We start from the raw sequence: 27656 nt of genomic DNA, 5'->3' as shown, positions 1-27656 counted from the left end.
CGGCAGTTCTGAAAATGGCCCACTTCGAGGGAAATCGATGATTACAGTTAAATAAAAAAACATGATCGAGACGTTTTTGTTCATAAAATTAAAAACACCAGATTTGTGCCACAATGCTGCTTTTCTGATAATACATTCTATGAAACGGTGGTTAATTATTGTATTAACGTAATGAAAATTTCCGCCTTTACTTGAAAGACAAGTTTCTTCCGATGCACATTTTCAATTAACCTAGCTCTTTCCGAACTGTTGTGAACAAATTTGTATGAAAAAACGTACCAATGAACAAAATTACCACAGTATAGAAAATATAAAAATAGAAAAAAATTATATCTGAAGGAAGCAAAGACAACACTAACTACATTAAATATTGTATGTATATACTCAGCTGTAGATCTAGCCACTGCTGTACGTAGTCTGTATAGCGATACCCACGTTGAAAAGGTCTCTTCGCTTCCGGGTGGAAGTTCTTCGGAAGGCCCCAACCAATGTATCAGATGATCGTTGTATGTTCGCAGCAGTTCCAACCTGATCTACTGGACTGACTGAGGCAGATGTACGTATGAATGCATAAACCTTGCGCTGCTTCAACCCAAATGTCAGGAAGTGCTTCTTCGACGTGAATGCCATGGTTTGTGTTGCTTACATGTATTTTGTTGTGTGGTAGTATTCTGACTGGGTTCAGTCCCTTTCATTTTGCAGAGTTCTTGATGTTTGTTTGTTTCTTAGTTGGAAGACACAGCAGTGGGTTTTGGGATGGATGGTTTGGAAATAGTTCATTGTTCTAATAGTACGTTGTCAGTTCTATTAAGGCTTCTTACTGCTTTTTTGTCGACACTTTCAAAATTTTCTGCCCGCGCTGTAATAGTACGATCGTCTGCATACATGAAGCTCTGCATCTATACTCCGAAAGCTACCTTACGCTGTTTGGCGGAGGGTACTTCTGTAATCACTATCGGCCCCCCTTCCCTGTTCCATTCGCGAATGTCGCGTCGGGAGAATGATTATCTATAAACCTCTGTGTTAGCTCCAGTTTGTTTGATTTCTTCGTTGTAGTCATTTCACGAGACGTATGTGGGAGGGAGTAATCTGCTTCCCGACTCTTCCGGGAACGCACTCTCTTGTAAGTGCAGTAGTAAAAGTTTCCGTGTTGCACATTGCCTCTCTTGTATTCTCTGCCACTGGAGTTTTTTTCATCTACGCAACGATATCGCGCCGACTGCCGACTTCACGATCCTGTGGTGAAAGGTTCCACTCTTCGTTGGATCCTCTCTGTTTCTACTACTAGCCCAATCGGTAAGGGTCCCAGACTCGTGAACAACATTCAAGAATAAATCGAACAAGTGACGAAATGATTGATGTTTTCGTGCTGCAATAATTGGCCAATTAAATTTCTGGAAAGCAGCTGCATAAACTCTATTTCTTTTTTTTTTCTAATATTTCCACCGCTCAGCTACAGTTCGCTACAGTACTTGTTTCGTCGACTTAAACCACAGAAACACAAGAGTCAGAAACGTTGAGCAATGTCAAAGATTATGCATAAATTGAATCTGTGGCTACGCGGTCGATCCATGTTGCGATTTCGATGTGTCAGGGTTTATTACAGAAATCTACGGATTCCATAATTAATGTAAGTTGAAGCCGTTGTCTTTGCTAATTAATACCTCGCCAAATGGATTTCAACTGATTCTTTTGGCACTGAGTCCCAGAAAGATGGAAGTCGATGCTAGAAATCCGACATTTTCATACCGTATAGAGTGACTAGTATCGATGAAATCCTCTGCTACAGCTCATTTATTGGGCAGGAAGTCTCGAGTGTACCTACGGTGTTCCATGCATCTTCCCTGGATCGTAAGAGTCGTCTGCCCGATATAAGGCCGAACTGTTGGAAAAAGAAGAAGAAGAAGAAGAAACAGTGTTTATGGGGCTGAAATCCCGAAATTTAAATGATCAAATGTTTTGTAAGCTACTTCCTTCTTGGGGAATTACCTTTATTCAAGATTCTTCATGTGGATCTCACGCCAGTATCTGCTTTTCCTATAAATCAGTTCACTCCCGTTAGTTGCCCCAGGGTATTGTACAGTAGTTACCGTTTTCAGAGATCTGTCGTCTGTAATAATGCCATATAGCTCACTGAAAATTTTTCAGTTGGACACTACTTCGGCGACTTATGTGTCTCTGAGCTAACGGCACCTGGCGCACCCAGACGGTCGCAGAGCGAAGTAGATACTAAACAGGTCAGGCGTTGCTTAATGTTTGTGATCGGGCGGTAATCGGCGTTTCCAACGAGGCAAGGCCGTTTGTTGCCAGTAGCGTAAACGTACAGTAGTGGATTTCTTTGCTTATCTAGACGCAGTACACTACACTTAGTGACGTTGAGTTTCAGCTGCCAGTCCGTTCGCCAACCATCGATCTTAGGTGTTCTTGCAATTCGCGACTGTCTTCAGGCGTTACTGCCGTCTTATTGACAATTATATTGTTAGCAGACAGCCTCATAGAGCTTCTGACGTTGTCCACTATATCGTTTGTGATTCAGCTGCCCCTACCACTGGATTTTATGCAGCCCGCAACGCCTTCCAATACCGAGTGCAAGATCTTGATACTCTCTCGCTTACTACGTGCAAACTATTAGTCGTATAGGAAAAAAGAAGAGACACTTTTTGTAGGAAATTTAATTTAGTTAAATTTTGTACTGGATACTTTTTCGCTGGAGGCCGTGGTTTTAGAGTTATTCAAGATGAACGTCTTTGGAGGTCACTTTTGTAGGTTTCTCTTGAATAACTCGAAAACTGCGGCCTCTAGCGAAAACATATCCCCTTACATTAAATTTCCGACAAAAGCGTCACGTTCATTTTTTCTATAGGACTCATAGTTTGCACATAGCGAGTAAGACAATACGAAATTCTTAGGTGTGATACTTGAAGGCGCTGGGGGCTGCATATATCTCAGGGGTTGAGGGATACCTAGTCACCCAGTATAATATATGCAGTAATGGTCCTATCACTCTTCCGTGGGAACTGCTAAAATTATTTTTACATCTGTGATTTCATTATGTTAAGAGTGACATATTGAGTTCTACGTGCGAGGAAATTCTGTGTCGGGTCACAAATCTGATCTAAAACTCGGTAAGTTCGTACATCGTTCTCTGTTCAGTTTCCGACGGTGCAGACGCTTGACCTGAACGCCATATCAGCGGAAAGTGCCAGACACGCAGAAATTCTAGTTACGCCGCACCGCGTCGCGTCGGCGCAGGAAAAGCGAACCAGAAGGGGAGGAGGGTAGAGAGACGCGCGGCTGCTTCTGCGCCCGCCGTGCCGCCATTACGGAAAACAACGAGGCACCGCCATTACGGAAGCCGGTAATTGCTCGAGTCCGAGCACATTACTCAGTTATGGGCTTAATAACAGTTTCGCACGCCGGCTCGCTAATGAAGCTATTTTCCAAACCTGCCGCTTGTAATCAGCTCCCAAACAGAAAACAAACGGAGGAAACATTTACCCTCCGCAAATTAAGTTTCGTAGCCGCCGCTGCCGCCGTCGCCGGCTTCGAAAAACCACTGGCACGGCGCGCCTGACTCTTCCGTAAGTTCTTGTTTCCTGTAAGTGTATTCATCACGCGAAGCAGTTCTCAGGACCGACATATATGTTTGCTTCTTGGAACAGCGCGTGTTCAACATTTTCCGACCATTTTAACCGAGGTAACAAAAAATAACGAACTTGCGGCCTACACCGCAGCATATAACTTGATTCTTGTTTCGGTTAATTAGGAACTAACATCGAAAAATTACTTTGCAATTTTCGGCGCGGGATGTATTTGGATACGTGTGACCTCACAGTTCGAGGAAGAAGCGCGAGTATCTAGCGTGGTTGCCCTCGGCAAAATACAAGCAGAAATCGCCTATAGTTACTTCATCGGAGCATTGGAAACGCCGAGTCATGATTGTTTACATCTGCGTGTGTAGTCTGAAAGCCACTGTGTGGTGTGCAGGCGCGGGTCTTTCAGTGCTCGATTCCGGGTGGAGGGTGCGAGGGTACTGTTTCTTACTGCCCCCCCCCCCCCCCCAAGTATAACTTCCCGTCATCTTGGCGTTTAACTCGAACATATACGTAAGACTTTAAAATAATAACAATACGCCAATATACTATTATTAGTATTGTGTTAAACAGTTTACATAGTTTTTTTCGACCAGTACGTAGTACACTGCTTAAGTATAACTTCCAAGAAATTGCAATTGAGCTACATGCACTATTCATCAAAAGTATCCGGACACTCGTTAGTGAGTATTCAAAATGGTTCAAATGGCTCTGAGCACTATGGGACTTAACATCTATGGTCATCAGTCCCCTAGAACTTAGAACTACTTAAACCTAACTAACCTAAGGACATCACACAACACCCAGCCATCACGAGGCAGAGAAAATCCCTGACCCCGCCGGGAATCGAACCCGGGAACCCGGGCGTGGGGAAGCGAGAACGCTACCGCACGACCACGAGATGCGGGCTAGTGAGTATTAATTTGGGGTATGTCCACCGCCCTTATGACGGCTTGAACTGTGCTGAGGGCACAGTCAGTGAGGCAATAAAGTGTTTCAATACCTGTGGGGGAATGGCAGCCCATTCTTCCTCAAGAGGATAAAAAAACAGAAAAGGTAGTGGTGTAGGACAGTGTGGTCTGGAGCGAAGTCTGCGCTCTAAGTCTCACCAACGGTACTTGATTGAGTTCAGGTGGGCAAGTAGGTTCATTTCAAGAATGTTATTGTTCACAACACACATTATTGCCTCACAGATGCTGCTTCATGACAGGGTGCATTCTCATGCTGATACAAACAGTTCTCTCCGAACTGTTTCTCTTCTATAAGCAGTACATAGAGCTGTAAAATGTGTTTATACATGGCGGCGGGTAACGTTTCCAAGGAGCCATTAGAGAACGGCAGTGTGAACGTCCTTATCATTCGAAAAATCTCGTTCAGTCCCAGATGTTCTTTCAGTTTGCCGAAAAGATGGAAATCGCATGGCGCGAGTTCTGGGCTTCCCGACCGGCTCCATCCATGTTTGTGCAGCCTTGGCCAAACTGTACGCATCATCTCACTACGGATGGGCGCGACGTTGCATTTGTTACACACCGCCTGAATTTCAAGGTGAACCTGTCCACAATATATATTTTTCCCACAAGAATCGTACTGTCCCACGCACCTCAAATTTGAAGTTTTTTTTTCCAACTGGCATGCCATTTTACTTGCTAGAGAACTGTGTCAGCAGTAAATGCTGAACACGTATTATTTTCTGACACACAACCTGGGCTTCGCTATCTAAAACTATTTGGCGTTTGTGATAGAACTAACCAATTTGAGTTTCACTCAACGGATGCTGACATAAAACGAAACTCCGTCCGAACAGGCCTTGGAAGGGCCAACGGTACCGACCGGCCGCCGTGTCATCCTCAACCAATAGGCGTCACTGGATTCGGATATGGAGAAGTATGTATCAGCACACCGCTCTCTCGGTCGTAATGCTGACATAATCCGTAATAAATATGTTCCATAGGTCTACAACAAATACACTATGTGAGCAAAAGTATTCGGACACCTGGCTGAAAATGACTTACAAGTTCTAGAATTCAGTATGGTGTTGGCCCACCCTAAGCCTTGATGACAGCTCCCATTCTCGCAGGCATACGTTCAATCAGATGCTGGAAGGTTCCTTAGGGATGGCAGTCCATTCTTCACGTAGTGCTGCACTGAGGAGGGGTATCGATGTCGGTCGGTGAGCCCTGGCACGAAGTCGACGTTCGAAAACATCCCAAAGGTGTACTATAGGATTCAGGTCAGGACTCTGTGCAGGCCAGTCCATTACAGGGATGTTATTGTCGTGTAACAGCTCCAGCACAGGCCGTGCATTTATGAACAGATGCTCGATCGTCTTGAAAGATGCAATCGCCATCCTCGAATTGCTCTTCAACAGTGGGAAGCAAGAAGGTGCTTAAATCATCACTGTAGGCCTGTGCTGTGATAGTGCCACGCAAAACAACATGGAGTGAAAGTTCCCTCCATGAAAAACACGACCAAACCATAACACCACCGCCTCGGAGTTTTACTGTTGTCACTACACACGCTGGCAGATGACGTTCACTGGGCATTCACCATACCCACACCTTTCCATAGGATCGGCATATTGTGTACCGTGATTCGTCACTCCACATAACGCTTTTCCACTGTTCAATCTCTAATGTTTACCCTTCTTAGACCAAGCGAGGTGTCGTTTGGCATTAACCGGCTTGATGCTCGACCATGAAATGTTAAGTTTTCTCACCTCCCGCCAACTGGCATAGTACTTAAAGTGGATCCTTATGCAATTTGGAATTCCTGTGTGATGGTCTTGATAGACATCTGACTATTATACACTACGACCCTCTTTAACTGCCGGCGGTCTCTGTCAGTCAACAGCCTGTAAGCTTTTGTGCTGTACGTGTCCCATCAGGTTTCCACTTCACTATCACATGGGAAACAGTGGACCTAGGGATGTTTAGGAGTGGCGAAATCTCGCATACAGACGTATAGACGTATGACACAAATGACACCCAATCACCTGGCCACGTTCGAAGTCCGTTGAGTTCCGCGGAGCGCCCCATTCTGCTCTCTCGCGATGTCTAATGAAGTCGCTGATATGGAGTACCTGGCAGTAGATGGCACCAAAATACACCTAATATCATAAACGTATGTGTTTGGGGGTGTCGGCATACTTTGGATCACATAGTGTAGTTTCTAATGAGAAAAGTTTGTAATGGCCCTTTTGTATTGAGATGTTTTTGAAGATGGAACGACCAGCGGCTTCTTGCAATCAAATGACACGATCATTGTTCCAGTGACGTACAGCTGGCTGTTGCTAGAAGAGGAGCCCATTCCTTCGCATTTACGGCACACAAATTTAAAGCAGAGTGGCCTTCCCACGACTTCACCTGAGTTCTGAATTCATTCACCTCTAAACAGTTTTCGCATCCGTCCTATGGCCAGATGAATAAAGTATCTTTCTTTCTCTCTATAGTGACTTGTGATAGGTACATTTCGATACAACACTGTACCTCATATGTGTTGTTTTAGATAAGAATGAAAATCGGGATGAGAAGATAAGTGAGTCCAATACTGGTATGCAGAGCATCCCTGCTGAAAAGCACAGAACCTGGTCACCGATGAAATATCCTCATTTGAAAAGTGAAGTGCCGCTACCAGTCATCCATGCGCGTACTCTACGATATGCTGATTTAATTCGTGTTGCCGGCAACAATATAAGTATTAGCAAGTGTCAACCAGTGGTGTTATCTCCCAGGCAAATAGCAGTGCCGCCTTTCTTCCCCTTTAAGAGTATTCCGTTGTCCTGTTTTCGTGGTAAGTGTCGCATTGTCTCAGTGCCTACGCAGGTCTCCCGTGTTCGCATCCCAATAGCAATTTCAGGTATTCTAGAGGATGAAATGCTTTGTTAGACGGAAAACACGATTTTTTGAGGTCTACCCCAAGTGGCAGTGGTTAGAAGTATAATTCGCTCAAAGTAATGTGTTTCGAATCTAATCGCGAACAGTTCCACTATGTAACACATGACCAACGTTCGTCTACTTATCATACAGCAAAAAAAGTCAATACTCTGAGAAGGGTCGATAAAATGAAGTGCCATCTCTTTCCCTACTTAAAAACAGAGTAATTGTTGACGAAAGACGTCTTCCTCTCTCTATCGTTTTCTCGGTTCCACACTCGCACGCTTTTCTTGTTTCTTTAGCCTAATGTTGTGACGAAATATTGGTTCCCAATTTAGGAATAAGCGGGTCGAATTCCGACACAGCCAAGCTCTTAACGGAAAAACCTGCCAACTTTTATAGGTTCCGCATAGTTCATTCAGGAATTTCTCTGCTGGATCCGATTTCTATCCATTTCGAATGTACCCACTTATCGCTATTTCCTGTTTATAATTTGTCATTATGCCGATAGTAAAGTTTCTAATAATGAAATAACCTTTCATGTATCCGAATCAAGTCTTCCCACCGTGGCAATGTAGATGGGGACTCGTGTTGTTGCGCGAAGGTGGTGACGTAATCATATGTAACCCAGAGAGTTACACTGTCATTACCTACATCTACCAATTCACCTCCTTCACCAAATCTCCGCTATGGATTTGATATGAAGACAGTTTTGACGAGAATATTTTCTTGTCTCCCAGCAGAGCATTTTCACCGCTGTCTATAAGCTGTCTCGAAATTTAAATCGTGTAGGATAAAACAATTATTAAAACTGTGTGATATTTATTTTATGTACCACCAAACGTTGGCAGCAACTAAAAATTTATTCTGCTGCATAACTAAAGTTACGCAAACAACCACAACTCCAACGACAAAATTTCAGAGGTTGTTCAGGGATAATTTCCGAATCATTTGATACACTATGTGATCAAAAGTATACGGACACCCCTAAAACATACGTTTATCATATTAGGTGCATTTTTCTGCCACCTACTGCCAGATAGTCTATATAACGAACTCAGTAACCATTAGACATCGTGGGGCGCTCCGCGGAACTCACGGACTTCGAACGAGGTCAGGTGATTGGATGTCACTTGTGTCATACGTCTCTACGGGAGGTTTCCACACTCCTAAACATCCCTAGGTCCACTGTTTCCGATGTGATAGGGAGGTGGAAACGTGGAGGGCCACGCACAGCACAAAAGCGTACAAGGCCGACCTCGTCTGTTGACTGACAGAGAACGCCGGCAGTTGAAGGGGTCGTAATATGTAATAGACAGACATATATCCAGACTATCACATAGGAATTCCAAATTGCATCATGATGCGCTGCAAGTACTGTGATAGTTAGGTGGGAGGTGAGAAAACTTAGATTTCATGGTCGAGCGGCTGCTCATAAGCCACACATCACGCCAGTAAATGCCAAACGACGGCTTGCTTGTTGTAAGGAGTGTAAACATTGGACGATTCAACAGTGGAAAAACGTTGTGTGGAGCCACGAATCACTGTACACAATGTGGCGAACCGATGGCAGGTTGTGGACATGGCGAATGCCCAGTGAACATCATCTGCCAGCGTGTGTAGTGTCAACAGCAAAATTCGGAGGCGGTAGTGTTATGGTTTGATCGTGTTTTCCATGGAGGGTACTTGCACTCCTTGATGTTTTGCGTGGCACTATCACAGCACAGGCCTACAGTGATGATTTAAGCACCTTCTTGCTTCCCACTGTTGAAGAACAATTCGAGGATGGCGATTGCATCTTTCAAGACGATCGAGCATCTGTTCATAATGCACGGCCTGTGCTGGAGCTGTTACACGACAATAACATCCCTGTAATGGACTGGCCTGCACAGAGTCCTGACCTGAATCCTATAGTACACCTTTGGGATGTTTTCGAACGTCGACTTCGTGCCAGGGCTCACCGACCGACATCGATACCTCTCCTCAGTGCAGCACTACGTGAAGAATGGACTGCCATCCCTAAGGAACCTTCCAGCATCTGATTGAACGTATGCCTGCGAGAATGGGAGCTGTCATCAAGGCTTAGGGTGGGCCAACACCATATTGAATTCCAGCATTACCGAAGGATGGTGCCACGACTTTGTAAAAGTCATTTTCAGCCAGGTGTCCGGATACTTTTGATCACATAATGTATAAGGGACCCGTGGCCTCCGGTGACTCATTACATAGTTAGTAAGCTTTGTTTTACTTCTACCCCCATTTTATCTTGTTTTGTACTGAAAATATATACCCAATAGCGCAAATGTCAACATTATGCTTAAGTTATAATTCGCCCCATTTCTCTAAGCTCACCGGACAAAATTACCCACGGACTTGAAAGAGTACACTGATCGCTTTGGTGCCAGGGGATCATATGACCCTCCAATGGCAGCGAAGTGGTGTGCATCCTTTAGTAGATTGTAACGAATCGGCTCAGTAAAATGGGCCTGTGTAGAGATTTGATACAATGGCAGAAAGGAGGTATTGTGTATCGACGTGCGGAATTTCTCTTTTCAGTGAATGTGTAACACTGTTATTCAATCAGTCATCTAATTTATAAAAAATCTGTTTGCCTTAGTTTTTCGTAATATAACTGTGATATGCAAAGACTATAAGGAATGTGTGATATATATGATGTTAGAGTGCTTTGGTAATGTATGTTTGTAACTTAAGTAAAGAAATATGTGAAATATATAATTTACTTACTAATATTTTGTCATGGATTAAGGAAATCAAAATGTTCGTGTATGTAATTTTGTATATTTGTGCAAGTTGTCATTTGTATAAAATGGTACACGCTTAGGGAAGAAGTATAGCCCTTTTGTACTGTACGGAAGTCACTGTGGAAAACGTAAAAGGTGGCTTGGGTTTCTGCCGCGCTGCCTGAAGAGCGAGCGGAAACGAAAAGACACAATCTGTAGGCAGAAGTAAAGAGGCAACACTCGGACGGAGTAGCTGATGCCTTGCCTGTAAATTGTTGAACAGTAGCTTTGAATGGCGATTTCTGAATTTTTACGACTTTGGTACAAGTTGATGAGCTATGTTAGGGACGTTAAAACGGCGCCAAGAGGAATTCATGGGTAGTATAGCCGCCATTACTATCCGCCACACACAATGACCACAGCCAACAGGTTATGAACTGCATAATTAGAATCGCAGAAGCGTGAACCTTTAACTCAAAATTAACATTTTTTGAATAATTATCGTGATAAACGTATAATTTGGTTCACTTGTTATTTTATTCCTAATCATTCACTTATATAGGGTCCTTTCCTGTTTCATTATTGAGAGTAAACCTGTTATAAAAACATTTGAAGTCCTTTACTCAATATCTACAAGCACTAATTTTCGTCTTTGAATAAATGCCTGAAAATAATTGTTGTAGACTTACTTTTAAAGCGTAGGTGAAAGTACTGTATGATTTACATAGTAGAAGTACTGAAGTGAAATTCTGCTTAAGTACTGAAGTAGATGTTTTCAGACAAATTTAACGATTTTAATAGTCTTACTCTCTTTGTGGTAATAAGTAGTGTGAAAGTGAGGAAATAATTTTTGCTAAAAAGATGAACTTGTCACTCACGAATACCGAGGTTGTGCAAGCTTAAGTTTTGAGTAAAGTAAAGATAATATTTTATTCAGTTATAAATGAAATTCAATAAAGTACGAAGCGTTATAAAAAGGAAATTACTTGTGTGGCTCAGTAACACTGAAGTAGGGTTGCAATGACAATATAGAGTGACCGCACCCTACCTATGGCTTACGACTGATCATTTATTAAGATGTAATATATTGATTATTCCTTTCTACTGTAGTGTTATCTTGAAGCTGTGAGAAAGGAGGACAGGCGCTCCAAGACGCGGAAGCAGAGACGATGCTGAGGGCAGACGAAACTAGGAGAGATATTGTTACATGAAGTAAACCGTAAGCCTTGTGAAAATGCAGACGCCCCCAGACGCGGTCCCAGGGCGCTAGTTACTCTTCAAGGAACTAACATGTAACTTCATATGTCGTCTAGACGCTGTGGTAGGTTGCCACCGTAGAACTTTGTAACCAACAGGCACGTATTAGCGTATAAAGCCAGCTTGATTCCAGCCCTGAGAACAGCAACGTCAGTAGGCTCACAAGGGTTAGAAAGATAGCGACAACGCCAAAAAACTGTTGACCTAGCAGTCCCTACTCCGGCGAGCCCGAGGGACGGGGCTAAGTGGCGTATAACAATAATGTTGCAAGCCTTATTTGGCAGAGCAGTTACGTTTAGATTTCAGCTGCACAATGTTGATACCAAATACGGACTTAGTACAACTGTATTAACAAACCCGTCTTAGGAGCAGTAGAGGGAACCTAACTAAACCGTGATTGGCAGGCGCCTGCGAGAGACCTGCGGGATTGGCTGGGTGGCCTTAAGTGGGAAAAACAGTGCCCCCACGCGACTCTTTAAAACCCTAGATTCCGCATATTGGCTGAGTTCTCAGTCAGACGATCTGGGCGCCGAATCCGCGTTCGTCGACTCCAGCCTCGGTCCAGTTCCGCGTTAAGTCTGCTCTCTCACTTGGAGTGCCTCAGTGAACAGTGTCACATTCAGTATGTTTTATTTTGCAGATAAGTTGTTGCCGTAAGATGCTGCTAGTGTTTGCTACTGTAGTTAGCATCCACTCCTGGGACTTCTGCACTGGCTTCTATTGTAACAGTGTTATTCATGCTTTTACTAACCCTAGAACTAGCCTCCAGTATATTAGTTAGTCTATATTAGTTAGTCCTGTCTGGAATAAACAACTATTTCAAAATCCTGTTTGTCCAAGAGTCTCCACAACGAGTTCTCTACCATGTCTCACCACCCGCATTTCTAGTAAATACCTGTACCAATGTTGGCTCAGATAGAAGGAAACAATAAAATACCTTCACTGTGAATTGTCCTTCTGCCTTCTGCTCTGTACCGCTCGGGAGCGCAGACTGTCCAGTAACCCCTTTTCTCCCTCTCCCACCTATGTCAGGACACCAGAAAGAGAAAGGTATAAGCAAAGTGTCTTAATAAATTTAAATGTGTTTTTATGATATTAGAATTTTCAAGTATTTGTTGGTTATACAAAATGCAAACATAGAAGTCCCCTCCCACTGGCAAATTCTTTTCAGCACATAGTGATGATTAAAAATTCGTGGCCTTTCTAAATTAAAACTACGTATGTATGTGGGTGTAGTAGCTAAAAAATTCCTGTGTCTTCTTCAGAACTTACCCTAAAAAGTCATATTTATTTGTGAAGTTATGTTAGGCAGGAGCAGGAAAGAAGACCAAATTTACTTCTCCAGTTTTGCTGAAATATAATCATTTCTTTGCCTACGCCGCAAATCCATTAGGCAAACCAATTAATGAACTTGGTACAGTAAGGTCCTAGATTAAGTATCATTCCATTTTTGCTGCATTTCTTTATAACAGCTGAAAGCCTCTTAGGAAAGAACTAATAGTCTGATTTCCATATCCATTAGTCATACATCAAGGACAAATCCTGTAAAAGGGGTAACATTATACCACACTTGTGGAAAGTAGGCGCGTTTATGACGGGTATGCTACATGCACCATTCCCCGTATAACAGTGTTATATGATGCTTTTCCCACTACAGGACTATTTGTTACAAGTATAGGTCCATCTCAACTAGTTTCCAAACGAACATTGCCCAAGTAAATGTACGCAATGGACGTTTGGAACCTTGTACCTCGCAAAAGATCAGGGGTTTCTCGTTTTTTTTTAAAAAAAAAAGAAAAAAAAAAGACTCGAGTCCCCTCATTCAGGTTAACGTGAACATGAACCAGAATGTATATTCCAACATTCATGGTAGCTAAATGTTGCACATAAACACGAAAACAATTCCGTCTGTTACGTTTTCACGGCTAAAGCACAGAATCAATTTGGTTGAAATTTGATATGAAGATAGCTTGAACCCTGAAGAAGGACACAGGCTATTTTGGAATGTATGTAGTATAAGATATTTACTGATTTCAAGAATATTACACAAATTAGGGAAAAATATTTAATCGTTGAAAAAGCTATTCACTTTTTGCCTTTTGAAGTTTACCATATTTGTAAAAACACTTTCATTGGTTGATTGTTCTCATTCAATGTAATGAATACAATATTTATACTAGGGTGAGTCAAATGAAAACCTTAAATTTGTAATAACAAATCAAAATTTCGCACCGTTATCCAGTAAGTTGGTAAGCGTGCTACAAGCAGCGTGCAGAATGGCCTGTAGGTGGCAGCATAGTGCAACTGCACACATACCGTCGCACTATCATATAAAGATGGCCGCCCCACTTACGACTTGCACCAGGGAAGAACAGAGTTCTGTTTTTCGGTTTTTGCGTAGTGAAGGTGTGAAACCTACTGAAATTCATCGACGAATGAAGGTTCAGTACGGTGATGCATGTTTGTCACAGCAGCAAGTCTACGAATGGAGTAGGAAGTTCGCCAATGGTGCGACTTCAGTGGAAGGTGCTCCTCGTCCAGGTCAGGCACAACGAATTGTGACTCCACAGAACATTGCAGCAGTTGAAGCCATATTGAAGGAAAACCGCCGAGTGACACTGAATGACATTGCAGCATGTTTATTGATTAGTCATGGGTCAGCACATCACGTTGTGCATGATGTGCTCCAGTTTCAAAAAGTGTCTGCAAGATGGGTGCCACGGCAGCTGACTCCTGAAAAGAGAGAACGACGTGTTGATGCTTATGAAGAACTTCTTCGGCGCTTTGAACGAGAAGGTGATGGCTTCCTTGCAAGAATCTTTATTGGGGACGAAATCTGGGTTCACTTCCACCAACCGGAAACGAAGAGAGCGAGCAAGGAATGGCGCAATTCCTCATCACCAAACCAAAGAAGTTTCGAACAGAACCATCAGCAGGGAAGGTTATGCTGAGTCTCTTTTGGGACGAAAAAGGCGTCATTTTGGAGCATTACATGCCTAGAGGGACCACTGTCACCAGTGCATCATACACAGATCTCCTAAAAAATTCATCTGCGGCCTGCAATCAAATCAAAGCGACGTGGATTGCTGTCAGCAGGTGTCCTTTTGCAACATGACAATGCAAGGCCCCACACTGCCCGTACAACAGTTGCAACAACCACAGACCTGCATTCTGTCTTTCTCATCCACCATACTCACCAGAGCTTGCCCCCAAGTGATTTCCATATGTTTGGACCACTCGAAGTCGCAGTGGGAGGAAAGAAGTTCCGTTCTGATGAAGAGGTACGCCACGCGGTGCATGAGTGGTTGCGCGGACTACCAAAAGAATTTTTTTTCTAAAGGAATTTATGCACTTTGTAAGCACTGGAGGACTTGAGCATGGGGGAGATTATGTTGAAAAGTGATACAGCTTTAAGGTTTTCATTTGAATCACCCTCGTACAATCCACAACTTGTTTAATCCATATCTTGATACTAATATTATTAAACGCGAAAGTAACTCTGTCTGTTACGTTTTCATGACTAACAAGTAAAGCGCTGAATCGATTTTGATGAAATTTGGCATGGAGATAGCCTGAAGCCTGATCAAGAAGATTGGCTATTTCAGAAAGTAGAGCTATAAAGCGTGAACATTAATAAAAACGACAAACAGCAGGGTCGGATTCTTGACTGAAAACGGAGGAGAAAAGGTCCTATGAATGTATTTCCGGAAATGCATCGTTGCCACGGTAGAGGGCGCTGACGAATGACTGTTCCTTTGACTACGTGCCGTGTGTTCCTTGTGTGCTGCAGGCTGTGTGATTGACGCATGTTACTGTAAGTGGCAGAATGTTTCGATGGAAAAGAGGAATGATGATAGAAATCTCATTATGGTAATGGTCTGGTGCAAACACTATCGACAAAATCTTTCCTGCAGAGTGAAATCCGCTGCTGATAACCTTTGCACTCGTTGCGGTTGTCATGCATGACACTCTAATCGTACTTTGGCGTACACCATGTTCGTGGGAGACTTGCCTGGAGATTGTACTAGGGTTCGTCTCAATATCCTGTAAAATCTGGTCCTCCATATCTGGTGTACTCGCATTCCGCCGCCTCCCTGCAAGGACCCATGATTCCACAAACACCCAAAAAGGACTTAAAATGTTGTGTGTATAGCTATACCGCCTCTCGACCGTTTCCACACCTTCACCGTACACAAACACCATTTTGGCTTGTTTCCGACACGAATAGCGGACCATTCTGTTGCTTATAGTACGATGTGTCAATCACACAACACGCAACGCACAAGGAACACACAGCACATGGCAGAGGAACTGTCATTCTTCAGCGCCAGTTACAGTGGAAACTATGCACTTCCGGACACATGTTCATAGGACTTATTTTCTTTCATTTCTAGTAAGAAAACCGTCCCTGGAGTTTGTCGGTTTTATTAATGTTCGCCCTATATATACACACGTCGAATCGCGCTTTTCGGCAAATGTTAGAGCGTCGAGGGGCATGTGTGTGTTTGGTTAATGTTTTTAGCGCTAGTATCAACTGAAGTATTGAAATAAGTACTGTTTTTTAAATGGAACTGTATACTTTTTATAACTGCATTCTATAGCTCTTGAGAAGACAAACACAGTGATACAGCGTTTGTTAATGTTGACGCGTCGCAAAAAACATTCGGGAAATGTTCTAGAATGTGAGAGGACGGTGGCTGGAAACGGCATTTGCGGTGCAAACGCTGCCTGGCAAGCGTCTCGGACCAGGCTGCGTAGTTGTTTACCGAAAGGTAGACCCGCGCTACGAGAATGAAGCTTTATTTCTCATTAAACCAACTTACTGCCTAGATGTAGGTACACCTACGAATGTTATATATGAAAATACGACATAGGCTAGACACCAGTGTATCATAAAGGGCTTAGGAAAACTATTTCTCATTTGTGTGTCCTCCCAGTTTCACGTGAGCTGAAAAAGAGAAATCAACGGTTCATTCCTCAGAAATAAAGAGGCTTTATGCGCAGCAAAAAGCAACTGATATATTAAATATCTAAATGTTAGAAGCAAGATATGACCTATTTTTCCTGCACATTATATGCTTCTTATAGGTAAAATATACGCTGTACCTACACTGCTCTAAATTTTATCATATGGGATATATTCGTTGAACTAAACATTTTGTTAAAAATACTTTGGTGACCACCTGTACACTGCAGAATAAATATTCTTCTTAAGGAAACGTCGTTTCATGCTGAACGTAAGCTTGTAATGACAGTATTACCAGCAACGTGCAATACACGCTGTCGACTTATCTGATACTGCAATGCCGGCCGCGGTGGTCTCGCGGTTCTAGGCGCGCAGTCCGGCACCGCGCGACTGCTACGGTCGCAGGTTCGAATCCTGCCTTGGGCATGGATGTGTGTGATGTCCTTAGGTTAGTTAGGTTTAAGTAGTTCTAAGTTCTAGGGGACTGATGACCGCAGCTGTTAAGTCCCATAGTGCTCAGAGCCATTTGAACCATTTGATACTGCAATGAAATTTCGTACACACGTAAATGAAATAAACAGTTTACTACTAACATTGATTTGGTAACCACACAATTCATATAATATAAATTTTGTTTTCTAATGACCATAGCAGTTTCGCTCCCTAAAACCATAACATAAATTTTATTTTCCAAGTCGTATAACAAAAACTTTATTTGCAAAAAAAAAAAAAAAAAAAAAAAAAAAAAAGTAAAATAAAATAAAATAAATAAAAAAATTGTTCTTTATTTAAGCGTGTGTTCAGATTGTCGATCATGGATTCAAAAGCCACATCTGCAATCACCGTTCGAAAGAACGATGAACAGCTTTAATTACAGTGGATGATATGGTTGAGCATGCACTGGCGGTTCGACGACACATATCGTCTGGCGTAGTGGGGACTTCGTTGTAAACTGCATCTTTGAGTAATACCCAAAGAAAGAAATCAAGAGGAGTGAAATCGGAGAACCTCGCACGCCATTTGACGACACAATTTCGTCCTAGTCAGGTCCAGAAAACTTCTTGTTCGGTATTAACTGAAGGGCAAACAGACAAAATTCTGTACGATCCTCGAGTGCCTGATATGATGAGAGACGATAGGGATGGAAATTCTGTCGATGCAGGAAGCGAATGACACTTGTCTGGCTGATTTCACATTCCTTGGAAATATGTCTCGTAGTGCGGATTTATTGGCGTTTCAGCCAAAACAGCTTCTTTATGTTCTCTGTAAGTTGCAGTCTTCTTTCCAGTCCTCTTTTTGACGTTAAAGAAACCTGTCCGCACTAGCGTCTTAATAATTCGTACAAAGCCGGCCGCGGTGGCCAAGCGGTTCTAGGCGCTTCAGTCCGGAACCGCGCAACTGCTACGATCGTAGTTTCGAATCCTGCCTCGGGCATGGATGTGTGTGATGTCCTTAGTTTAGTTAGGTTTACGTAGTTCTAAGTTCTAGGGGACTGATGACCTCAGATGTTAAGTCCCATAGTGCTCAGAGCCATTTGAACCAATAATTCGTACAAATGAATTCGGGCAAATAAAATTGGACCGGAGAACATAGTTCCAGGTACAAAGGAACACAGCAAAGGGAAGGAAGTACCTTATAACGTGACTGTAGCAAATGTTGAAAGCGATCACCATTTATCTCTAGGCATTATTGGGCCTTGGTCAGCAAGTTGCTGAACGCGGATCGAAGCTGGACTGTTGGAATTGCTGCATTTCTTGAAGACTACGAGGATTGTTGCGCTAAGCCTTAGACTTGAGAGCTCCCTATACAAAGTAATCGCGCACTGACAGATCAAGTGGGTGGTCAGATAGGACCGGACCAGACAGCTGGTCCAAGTGGAGTATTCGTCCCTATGGTCGACGTGATATGACAGTCTCTTGCGATAGGCGTCATGCTGTTTTGGTAGAGCTGTGAAAAATTTTCTCGTGAACTGCAGCCACATTTTCTGATGCGCAGGCATGTTGCGGAATGTTTTTTGAATGTTCAAAACAGATCCTGTCTGGCGCCATTTTCGGACCAAGCCTTGCATGACACTCTTTGCTGTTATTCTGACACTATTAAACTTCTCAGCAAACAACTGATCGTACCGTTTCGACGACTACTTTGTCAGGTAACTTTCCACAGCGACCGTCCGTTGTTCCACTTTGAGTACGATCGTCCCCTTTGCAGCACTCTAGTCACACTGACACAGCCCGTACTACTTTCTGATCCGGTGTGGGTCACATGGAGGGTGTACACGTAGTGTGCGCGTCACGCCCTTAAGAGGGTGAAGTCTGGAACGGAACATGTTTTTTAGATCAGTGAACGTTTACAATGATAAAAAATTATTAATTTGTTGCTTAATGTACACGTTGTATAATGTACAGCTACACTACCGGCCATTAAAATTGCTACACCACGAAGATGACGTGCTACAGACGCGAAATTTAACCGACAGGAAGAAGATGCTGTGATATGCAAATGATTAGATTTTCAGAGCATTCACACAAGGTTGGCGCCGGTGGCGACACATACAACGTGCTGACATGAGGAAAGTTTCCAACCGATTTCTCATACACAAACAGCAGTTGACCGGCGTTGCCTGGTGAAACGTTGTTGTGATGCCTCGTGTAAGGAGGAGAAATGCGTACCATCACGTTTCCGTCTTTGATAAAGGTCGGATTGTAGCCTATCGCGATTGCGGTTTATCGTATCGCGACATTGCTGCTCGGGTTGGTCGAGATCCAATGACTGTTAGCAGAATATGGAATCGGTGGGTTCAGGAGGGTAATACGGAACGCCGTGCTGGATCCCAACGGCCACGTATTACTAGCAGTCGAGATGACAGGCATCTTATCCGCATGGCTGTAACGGATCGTGCAGCCACGTCTCGCTCCTGAGTCAACAGATGGGGACGTTTGCAAGACAACAACCATTTGCACGAACAGTTCGACGGCGTTTGCAAGAGCATGGACTATCAGCTCGGAGACCATGGCTGCGGTTACCCTTGACGCTGCATCACAGAGACAGGAGCGCCTGCGATGGTGAACTCAACGACGTACCTGGGTGCACGAATGGCAAAACGTCATTTTTTCGGATGAATCCAGGTTCTGTTTACAGCATCATGACGGTCGCACCCGTGTTTGGCGATATGACAGTGAACGCACATCGGAAGCGTGTATTCGTCATCGCCATACTGGCCAATCACCCGGCGTGATGGCATGGGGTGCCATTGGTTACACGTCTCGGTCACCTCTTGTTCGCATTGACGGTACTTTGAACAATGGACGTTACATTTCAGATGTGTTACGACGCATGGCTCTACCCTTCATTCGATCCCTGCGAAACCTTACATTTCAGCAGGATAATTCACGACCGCATGTTGCAGGTCCTCTACGGACCTTTCTGGATACAGAAAATGTTCGACTGCTGCCCTGGTCAGCACATTCTCCAGATTTCTCACCAACTGAAAACGTCTGTTCAGTGGTGGCCGAGCAACTGGCTCGTCACAATACGCCCGTCACTACTCTCGATGAACTGTGGTATCGTGTTGAAGCTGCGTGGGCAGCTGTACCTGTACACGCCACCCAAGTTTTGTTTGACTCAATGCCCAGGCGTATCAAGGCCGCTATTACGGCCAGAGGTGGTTGTTCTGGGTACTGATTTCTCAGGATCTATGCCCCCAAATTGCGTTAAAATGTAATCATATGTCAATTCTAGTATAATATATTTGTCCAATGAACACCCTTTTATCATCTGCATTTCTTCTTGGTGTAGCAATTTTAATGGCCAGTAGTATACTTTAATAGCACGATACACAGATGCGTGCTCCTGCCCACGCCCCAACGCGCACCGCTGGACAACGACGCTGCGCGTGCCACCGAGCCGTGCGCTGGGGCAGTTGGAGGGCGCACATCAGGAGCTACGATTCCCTGAACAGACGAACGCGCGAAGGCAGCTGACATTATTGTACATACAACAGTTTACTTATTCACCACCTCTTATCATAATAAAACTGTTGATATACGAGCTAAACTGCAGGTAACAGCTAGTCGTAAGTATAATATAACAGTTCCTGCAATAAATGAAGGTATTCTTTTTCCACCTACTCTTCTTAGTATTCTCGAAAAAAAATCTCAAGTTTTTCTAAATGTATTGACACTTAAAGACCGCAGCTGCAGAGGCGGACCAGTAATTCAGACGCTGAACTCGTGCTAGGAAAGAGCAGGATTGTAATCGCCGACCACCAGTCTCGATTTACTTCTACTGCGATTTCACTAAATCACTTCAAGTGAATGCCGGAGTGGTTGCTTCAAACGTACTCCGGTTGATTCCTTCTTTCTCGATATAGTGCTCCGCTTCTAACGCCCTCTCCATCGATGAGACGTTGGGCATTAACTTCCTGTCCTGCTCTCTTTCGTTACACATAGTACGATGTAATTTTTAATATCGTCTTTTAAGCATTATTTCTCTGTAACACCTTTTCTTCTTCCTTTACAGGTGAGCATTCCGAGACAAATGGCAGATTTCAAGCAACTTCTAATGGTAAGCAAAGGAGAAAACGAAACACAATCAATAACTAATTTCAGAACTACGCACGTCAGCAGTTGGGAAATTTATTCGAGTGACATCCATTACAAAAGAAAAACTCATCTTCTTCTAATGAGCTCTTAAACTGTCGACGTAAATCATCTATGTTCATTTTATTGTTTCTACAGGCACAAATAAGAAACTGGCATCCATGTACGAAGTAACTTCCTTTAAACGAATTTCTTTCTAATGGCCGGCCGAAGTGGCCGTGCGGTTCTAGGCGCTGCAGTCTGGAACCGCGAGACCGCTACGGTCGCAGGTTCTAATCCTGCCTCGGGCATGGATGTGTGTGATGTCCTTAGGTTAGTTAGGTTTAACTAGTTCTAAGTTCTAGGGGACTGATGACCTCAGAAGTTGAGTCCCATAGCGCTCAGAGCCACTTTTTTTTTCTTTGTAATGATACACAGCGCTTACGGGTGGGGGGGGGGGGGGGGGGAGAGGAGGAGAGGAGGTACAAGGATATTAAGACCATGAAGTAATTATCGAAAAAGAATGAATTTTGTAACAAATACGAGTAAAAGTTACACAAATAGGTGGTTAAATAAGTATTGCCACAAAACTAGAACACTTTTACGTCATCTCTATACAAGACATAACCGAACCCCATCGATAAAGTTCCGGAGGCATTTCGAGGATATTTTCTGAACATTTTGGTGTAAGGCACAAGTGATCATCGTTACGGAGTAGTTGCTCTTCATTTCATTCGTTATTTCAACTTACCTTTGTATCAGTTTTTCGCGGAAAATATGGTATATGCACAGCAGTGCAAATGTATACTTGTTGTCGACAACAGTAAGGCACAATTTGCTCTTTGCTCAGTCCTGGGGTTTCTTGTTAATTTTTCAGAGATTGTTAGTTGTACGTTAAAAGTGATACACAGCAGTGCAGGCAAGTTTTTGATGAAGAACTGGCTGATATGCAACTCATGTATGGGTTCACTGAATTTAACGGAAGAGCGGCACAGAGACGCTATCTATGTTCAGCAACAGGAACTGCAGGTCAGTGCTTCTGCACCTGTACATAGGCGCCTACTCCATGTTTTGTGTTGTACGTTTTTGATAATAGCACGTTAGAGGTCTTTTCATTGTTGAGGCCATGTTTCCATCGTAACATTTCCACCGGAACATAGGTAACTGGCGTAGCAAACCGAATAAATCATAATTACATTGTTATTCTGTAACTAGCCACCGAAGGTCAGAGGTCGCTTATGCCAAAAGTACTCACAGGAAATCCCCGGAAGAAATTCTGTCGGTAGAGCTCGCGTTATCTTTGTATTTAATACAGCTTCTGGTGGTATATATGAAAGTGTCTTTCATGCAATATACAAATTGGTCGGAAATTCCCGTTACAAACTCCTAGGACAACTAGAGGGTAGTGATTACATAAAATTTTGAATAGGAACCGCTGTCCGGAAACGTATCGTTTCCGTTCTACGACAGTTTCAACGCAGATGATTATCTCATCCACACCCACGTGAGGAATGTACTTACAAGGGAACCTACCCATCGCACCCCCCTCAGATTTAGTTATAAGTTGGCACAGTGGATAGGCCTTGAAAAACTGAACACAGATCAATTGAGAAAACAGGAATAAGTTGTGTGGAACTATGAAAAAAATAAGCAAAATATACAAACTGCGCAAGATAGCCAACATCAAGGATAGTGTGAGCACAGGAGCGCCGTGGTCCCGTGGGTAGCGTGAGCAGCTGCGGAACGAGAGGTCCTACGTTCAAGTCTTCTCTCGAGTGAAAAAATTTACTTTCCTTATTTTCGCAAAGTTATGATCTGTCCGTTCGTTCATTGACGTCTCTGTTCACTGTAATAAGCTTAGTGTCTGTTTTTTGCGACCGCACCGCAAAACCATGCGATTAGTAGACGAAAGGAAGTGCCTCTCCAATGGGAACCGAAAACATTGGATCGCACGACCGTAGGACAACCGATTCCTCCACACGAAAACACGTCTGATTTATTCTATACGACACTGGTGACGGAATGTGCGTCACATGACAGGAATATGTTGTCGACCCACCTAACTTGTATACTTAGCGAATGGGTAAAAAGATTCTTCTACCTTGCCCGATTTAGGTTTTCTTGTGGATGTGATAATCACTTCCAAAAAAGTGATGAAAACATAAGAGTTTGTCACATAAACTGCAACAAATGAATGCAACAGTTTCACAGTCGCACAGTTTTCCGTGTGCTCTGTCAAAACATGTGTTTTTAACGTTTTCAAATTTTTCCGTGTGTAGACCGTCAAATCCTGCATACGTCCAAGCAAATCTGAACATGTCCTGGAATTTTGGAGAGCGAAGTTGACTATGTGTGAGTGCCTGAACTTTGACACACGATCACGGAAACGATACTGCTCTGTGTACCTGTGCAGCTTCGCAAAATCATAGAATCTTTTCACAAAGTATTTCACTTGCCGAAAACCAAACACATCTAACGGTTGCACAATAGGTGTACAACCTGGAGGAATGGTAATCACGTCTACGCCCACTCTAAAATTGTATAATGCCTGATCCTTCTGTACTGTACAGCTGTCAAGGCAAAATCTTTGTCCGCGTAAGGAGCAATCACACGTTCATTAAAGTCTTTCACTAGTCTATTCTCCATTTTTCCTGACGCACTGCAATTCACAATGACATTCGGAGTTTGTGCAAGTACCCTATTCACCTGTTGCTAAACTTGCGGTCCAATTATACCAGTTTTTCCTGCAAACATAAATCAAATGTAGGTAAAAGAAATTCCGCTTTGTTCAGAGCATATTGTATGGTATAACTATGTGAAGTGGCATGCAGCTGGTCTACAGTACATTCCGTGTCGCCTTCTCCAACTAACGATAACGTGCGGGTCGATTTCATTTCATAATTAAAACCGGACTGATCTGTGTTGATAATATATGCGTCTTCATACTGTTAGAATCTGACGTTAGTTTCTGTAACAAACGTCTTGAAACACTCTATAAGTTCTTCCAGTTTATTCGCGTAGTTCTTGCTTACATATTTCGTAATCTTCCTGCTCGTAATTTTGTATTTTCTTTTGAACGTGACAAGCCAATGAGATGAAGCCTTGAAGTCCAGGCCGGTTTGTTTAGCGTAATGCAATCTCCAAATCTGTAGGTCTGTCTCATTGTTTTGTTGTTTTTGTTGTGGTCTTCAGTCCTGAGACTGGTTTGATGCAGCTCTCAATGCTACTCTATCCTGTGCAAGCTCTCTCAATGCTACTCTATCCTGTGCAAGCTCTCTCAATGCTACTCTATCCTGTGCAAGCTTCATCTCCCAGTACCTACTGCAGCCTACATCCTTCTGAATCTGCTTAGTGTATTCATCTCTTGGTCTCCCTCTACGATTTTTACCCTCCACGCTGCCCTCCAATACTAAATTGGTGATCCCTCGATGTCTCAGAACATGTCCTACCAACCGATCCCTTCTTCTAGTCAAGTTGTGCCACAAGCTCCTCTTCTCCCCAATTCTATTCAATACTCCTCATTAGTTATGTGATCTACCCATCTAATCTTCAGCATTCTTCTGTAGCACCACATTTCGAAAGCTTCTATTCTCTTCTTGTCTAAACTATTTATCGTCCACGTTTCACTTCCATACATGGCTACACTCCATACAAATACTTTCAGAAACGACTTCCTGACATTTAAATCTATACTCGATGTTAACAAATTTTTCTATTTCAGAAACGCTTTCCTTGCCATTGCCAGTCTACATTTTATATCCTCTCTACTTCGACCATCATCAGTTATTTTGCTCCCCAAATAGCAGAACTCATTTACTACTTTAAGTGTCTCATTTCCTAATCTAATTCCCTCAGAATCACCCGACTTAATTTGACTACACTCCATTATCCTCGTTTTGCTTTTGTTGATGTTCATCTTATATCCTCGTTTCAAGACACTGTCCATTCCGTTCAACTGCTCTTCCAAGTCCTTTGCTGTCTCTGACAGAATTATAATGTCATCGGCGAACCTCAAAGTTTTTATTTCTTCTCCATGGATTTTAATACCCACTCCGATTTTTTTCTTTTGTTTCCTTTACTGCTTGCTCAATATACAGATTGAATAACATCGGGGATAGGCTACAACCCTGTCTCACTCCTTTCCCAACGACTGCTTGCCTTTCATACCCCTCGACTCTTATAACTGCCATCTGGTTTCTGTACAAATTGTAAATAGCCTTTCGCTCCCTGTATTTTACCCCTGCCACCTTCAGAATTTGAAAGAGAGTATTCTAATCAACGTTGTCAAAAGCTTTCTCTAAGTCTACAAATGCTAGAAACGTAGGTTTGTCTTTCCTTAATCTTTCATCTAAGATATGTCGTAGGGTCAGTATTTCCTCACGTGTTCCAACATTTCTACGGAATCCAAACTGATCTTCCCCGAGGTTGGCTTCTATCAGTTTTTCCATTCGTCTGTAAAGAATTCGCGTTAGTATTTTGCAACTGTGACTTATTAAACTGATAGTTTGGTAATTTTCACATCTGTCAACACCTGTTTTCTTTGGTATTGGAATTATTATATTCTTCTTGAAGTCTGAGGGTATTTCGCCTGTCTCGTACATCTTGTTCACCAGATGGTAGAGTTTTGTCAGGACTGGCTCTCCCAAGGCTATCAGTAGTTCTAATGGAATGTTGTCTACTCCGGGGGCCTTGTTTCGACTCCGATCTTTCAGTGCTCTGTCAAACTCTTCACGCAGTATCATATCTCCCATTTCACCTTCATCTACATCCTCTTCCATTTCCATAATATTGTCCTCAAGTACATCGCCCTTGTATAGACCCTCTATATACTCCTTCCACCTTTCTGCTTTCCTTTCTTTGCTTATAACTGGGTTTCCATCAAAGCTCTTGATATTCATGCAAGTGGTTCTCCTTTCTCCAAAGGTCTCTTTAATTTTCCTAGTGAGATAAGCCTCTACATCCTTACATTTGTCCTCTAGCCATGCCTGTTTAGCCATTTTGCACTTCCTGTCGATGTCATTTTTGAGACGTTTGTATTCCTTTTTGCCTGCTTCATTTACTGCATTTTTATATTTTCTCCTTTCATCAATTAAATTCAATATTTCTTCTGTTACCCAAGGGTTTCTACCAGCCCTCCTCTTTTTGCCTATTTGATCCTCCGCTGCCTTCACTATTTCATCCCTCAATGCTACCCGTTCCTCTTCTACTTTATTTCTTTCCCCCATTCCTTTCAATTGTTCCCTTATGCTCTCCCTGAAACTCTGTACAACCTCTGGTTCTTTCAGAATGAGATTTTCACTCTGCAGCGGAGTGTGCGCTGATATGAAACTTCCTGGCAGATTAAAACTGTGTGCCCGACCGAGACTTGAACTCGGGACCTTTGCCTTTCGCGGGCAAGTGCTCTACCAACTGAGCTACCGAAGCATGACTCACGCCCGGTACTCACAGCTTTACTTCTGCCAGTACCTCGTCTCCTACCTTCCAAACTTTACAAAAGCTCTCCTGCGAACCTTGCAGAACTAGCACTCCTGAAAGAAAGTTGGTAGAGCACTTGCCCGCGAAAGGCAAAGGTCCCGAGTTCGAGTCTCGGTCGGGCACACAGTTTTAATCTGCCAGGAAGTTTCTGGTTCTTTCAGTTTATCCAGGTCCCATCTCCTTAAATTCCCACCTTTTTGCAGTTTCTTCAGTTTTAATCTACAGTTCATAACCAATAGATTGTGGTCAGAGTCCACATCTGCTCCTGGAAATGTCTTACAATTTAAAACCTGGTTCCTAAATCTCTGTCTTACCATTATATAATCAATCTGATACCTTTTAGTATCTCCAGGGTTCTTCCATGTATACAACCATCCTTCATGATTCCTGAACCAAGTGTTAGCTATGATTAAGTTATGCTCTGTGCAAAATTCTACAAGGCGGCTTCCTCTTTCATTTTTCCCCCCAATCCATATTCACCTACTATGTTTCCTTCTCTCCCTTTTCCTACTGACGAATTCCAGTCACCCATGACTATTAAATTTTCGTCTCCCTTCACTACCTGAATAATTTCTTTTATCTCGTCATACATTTCATCAATTTCTTCATCATCTGCAGAGCTAATTGGCATATAAACTTGTACTACTGTAGTAGGCATGGGCTTTGTCTCTATCTTGGCCACAATAATGCGTTCACTATGCTGTTTGTAGTAGCTAACCCGCACTCCTATTTTTTTATTCATTATTAAACCTACTCCTGCATTACCCCTATTTGATTTTGTATTTATAACCCTGTAATCACCTGACCAGAAGTCTTGTTCCTCCTGCCACCGAACTTCACTAATTCCCACTATATCTAACTTTAACCCATCCATTTCCCTTATTAAATTTTCTAACCTACCTGCCCGATTAAGGGATCTGACATTCCACGCTCCGATCCGTAGAATGCCAGTTTTCTTTCTCCTGATAACGACGTCCTCTTGAGTAGTCCCCGCCCGGAGATCCGAATGGGGGACTATTTTACCTCCGGAATATTTTACCCGAGAGGACGCCATTATCATTTAATCATACAGTAAAGCAGCATGCTCTCGGGAAAAATTACGGCTGTAGTTTCCCCTTGCTTTCAGCCGTTCGCAGTACCAGAACAACAAGTCCAGTTTGGTTAGTGTTACAAGG

At 43.0% G+C, this 27656-nt stretch overlaps 1 protein-coding gene across 1 annotated transcript in view; it reads left to right on the top strand.

The window, feature by feature from the left end:
- Positions 1-20953: 20953 nt before the first annotated feature.
- The window catches only part of LOC124712604, a 498348-nt gene continuing 491645 nt past the window's right edge, over positions 20954-27656 (top strand). The window contains exon 1 of the mRNA XM_047242885.1: positions 20954-20992. Coding sequence (XP_047098841.1) covers positions 20966-20992 — 27 coding nt within the window. The 5' untranslated portion in view covers positions 20954-20965. The remainder of the gene's footprint in view (positions 20993-27656) is intronic.

Source organism: Schistocerca piceifrons, chromosome 1, assembly GCF_021461385.2.
Source record: "Schistocerca piceifrons isolate TAMUIC-IGC-003096 chromosome 1, iqSchPice1.1, whole genome shotgun sequence".
Taxonomy (NCBI): Eukaryota; Metazoa; Arthropoda; class Insecta; order Orthoptera; family Acrididae; genus Schistocerca; species Schistocerca piceifrons.
Note: the sequence above shows the minus strand (reverse complement) of the source record. Positions and strands in the feature narration are given on the sequence as shown.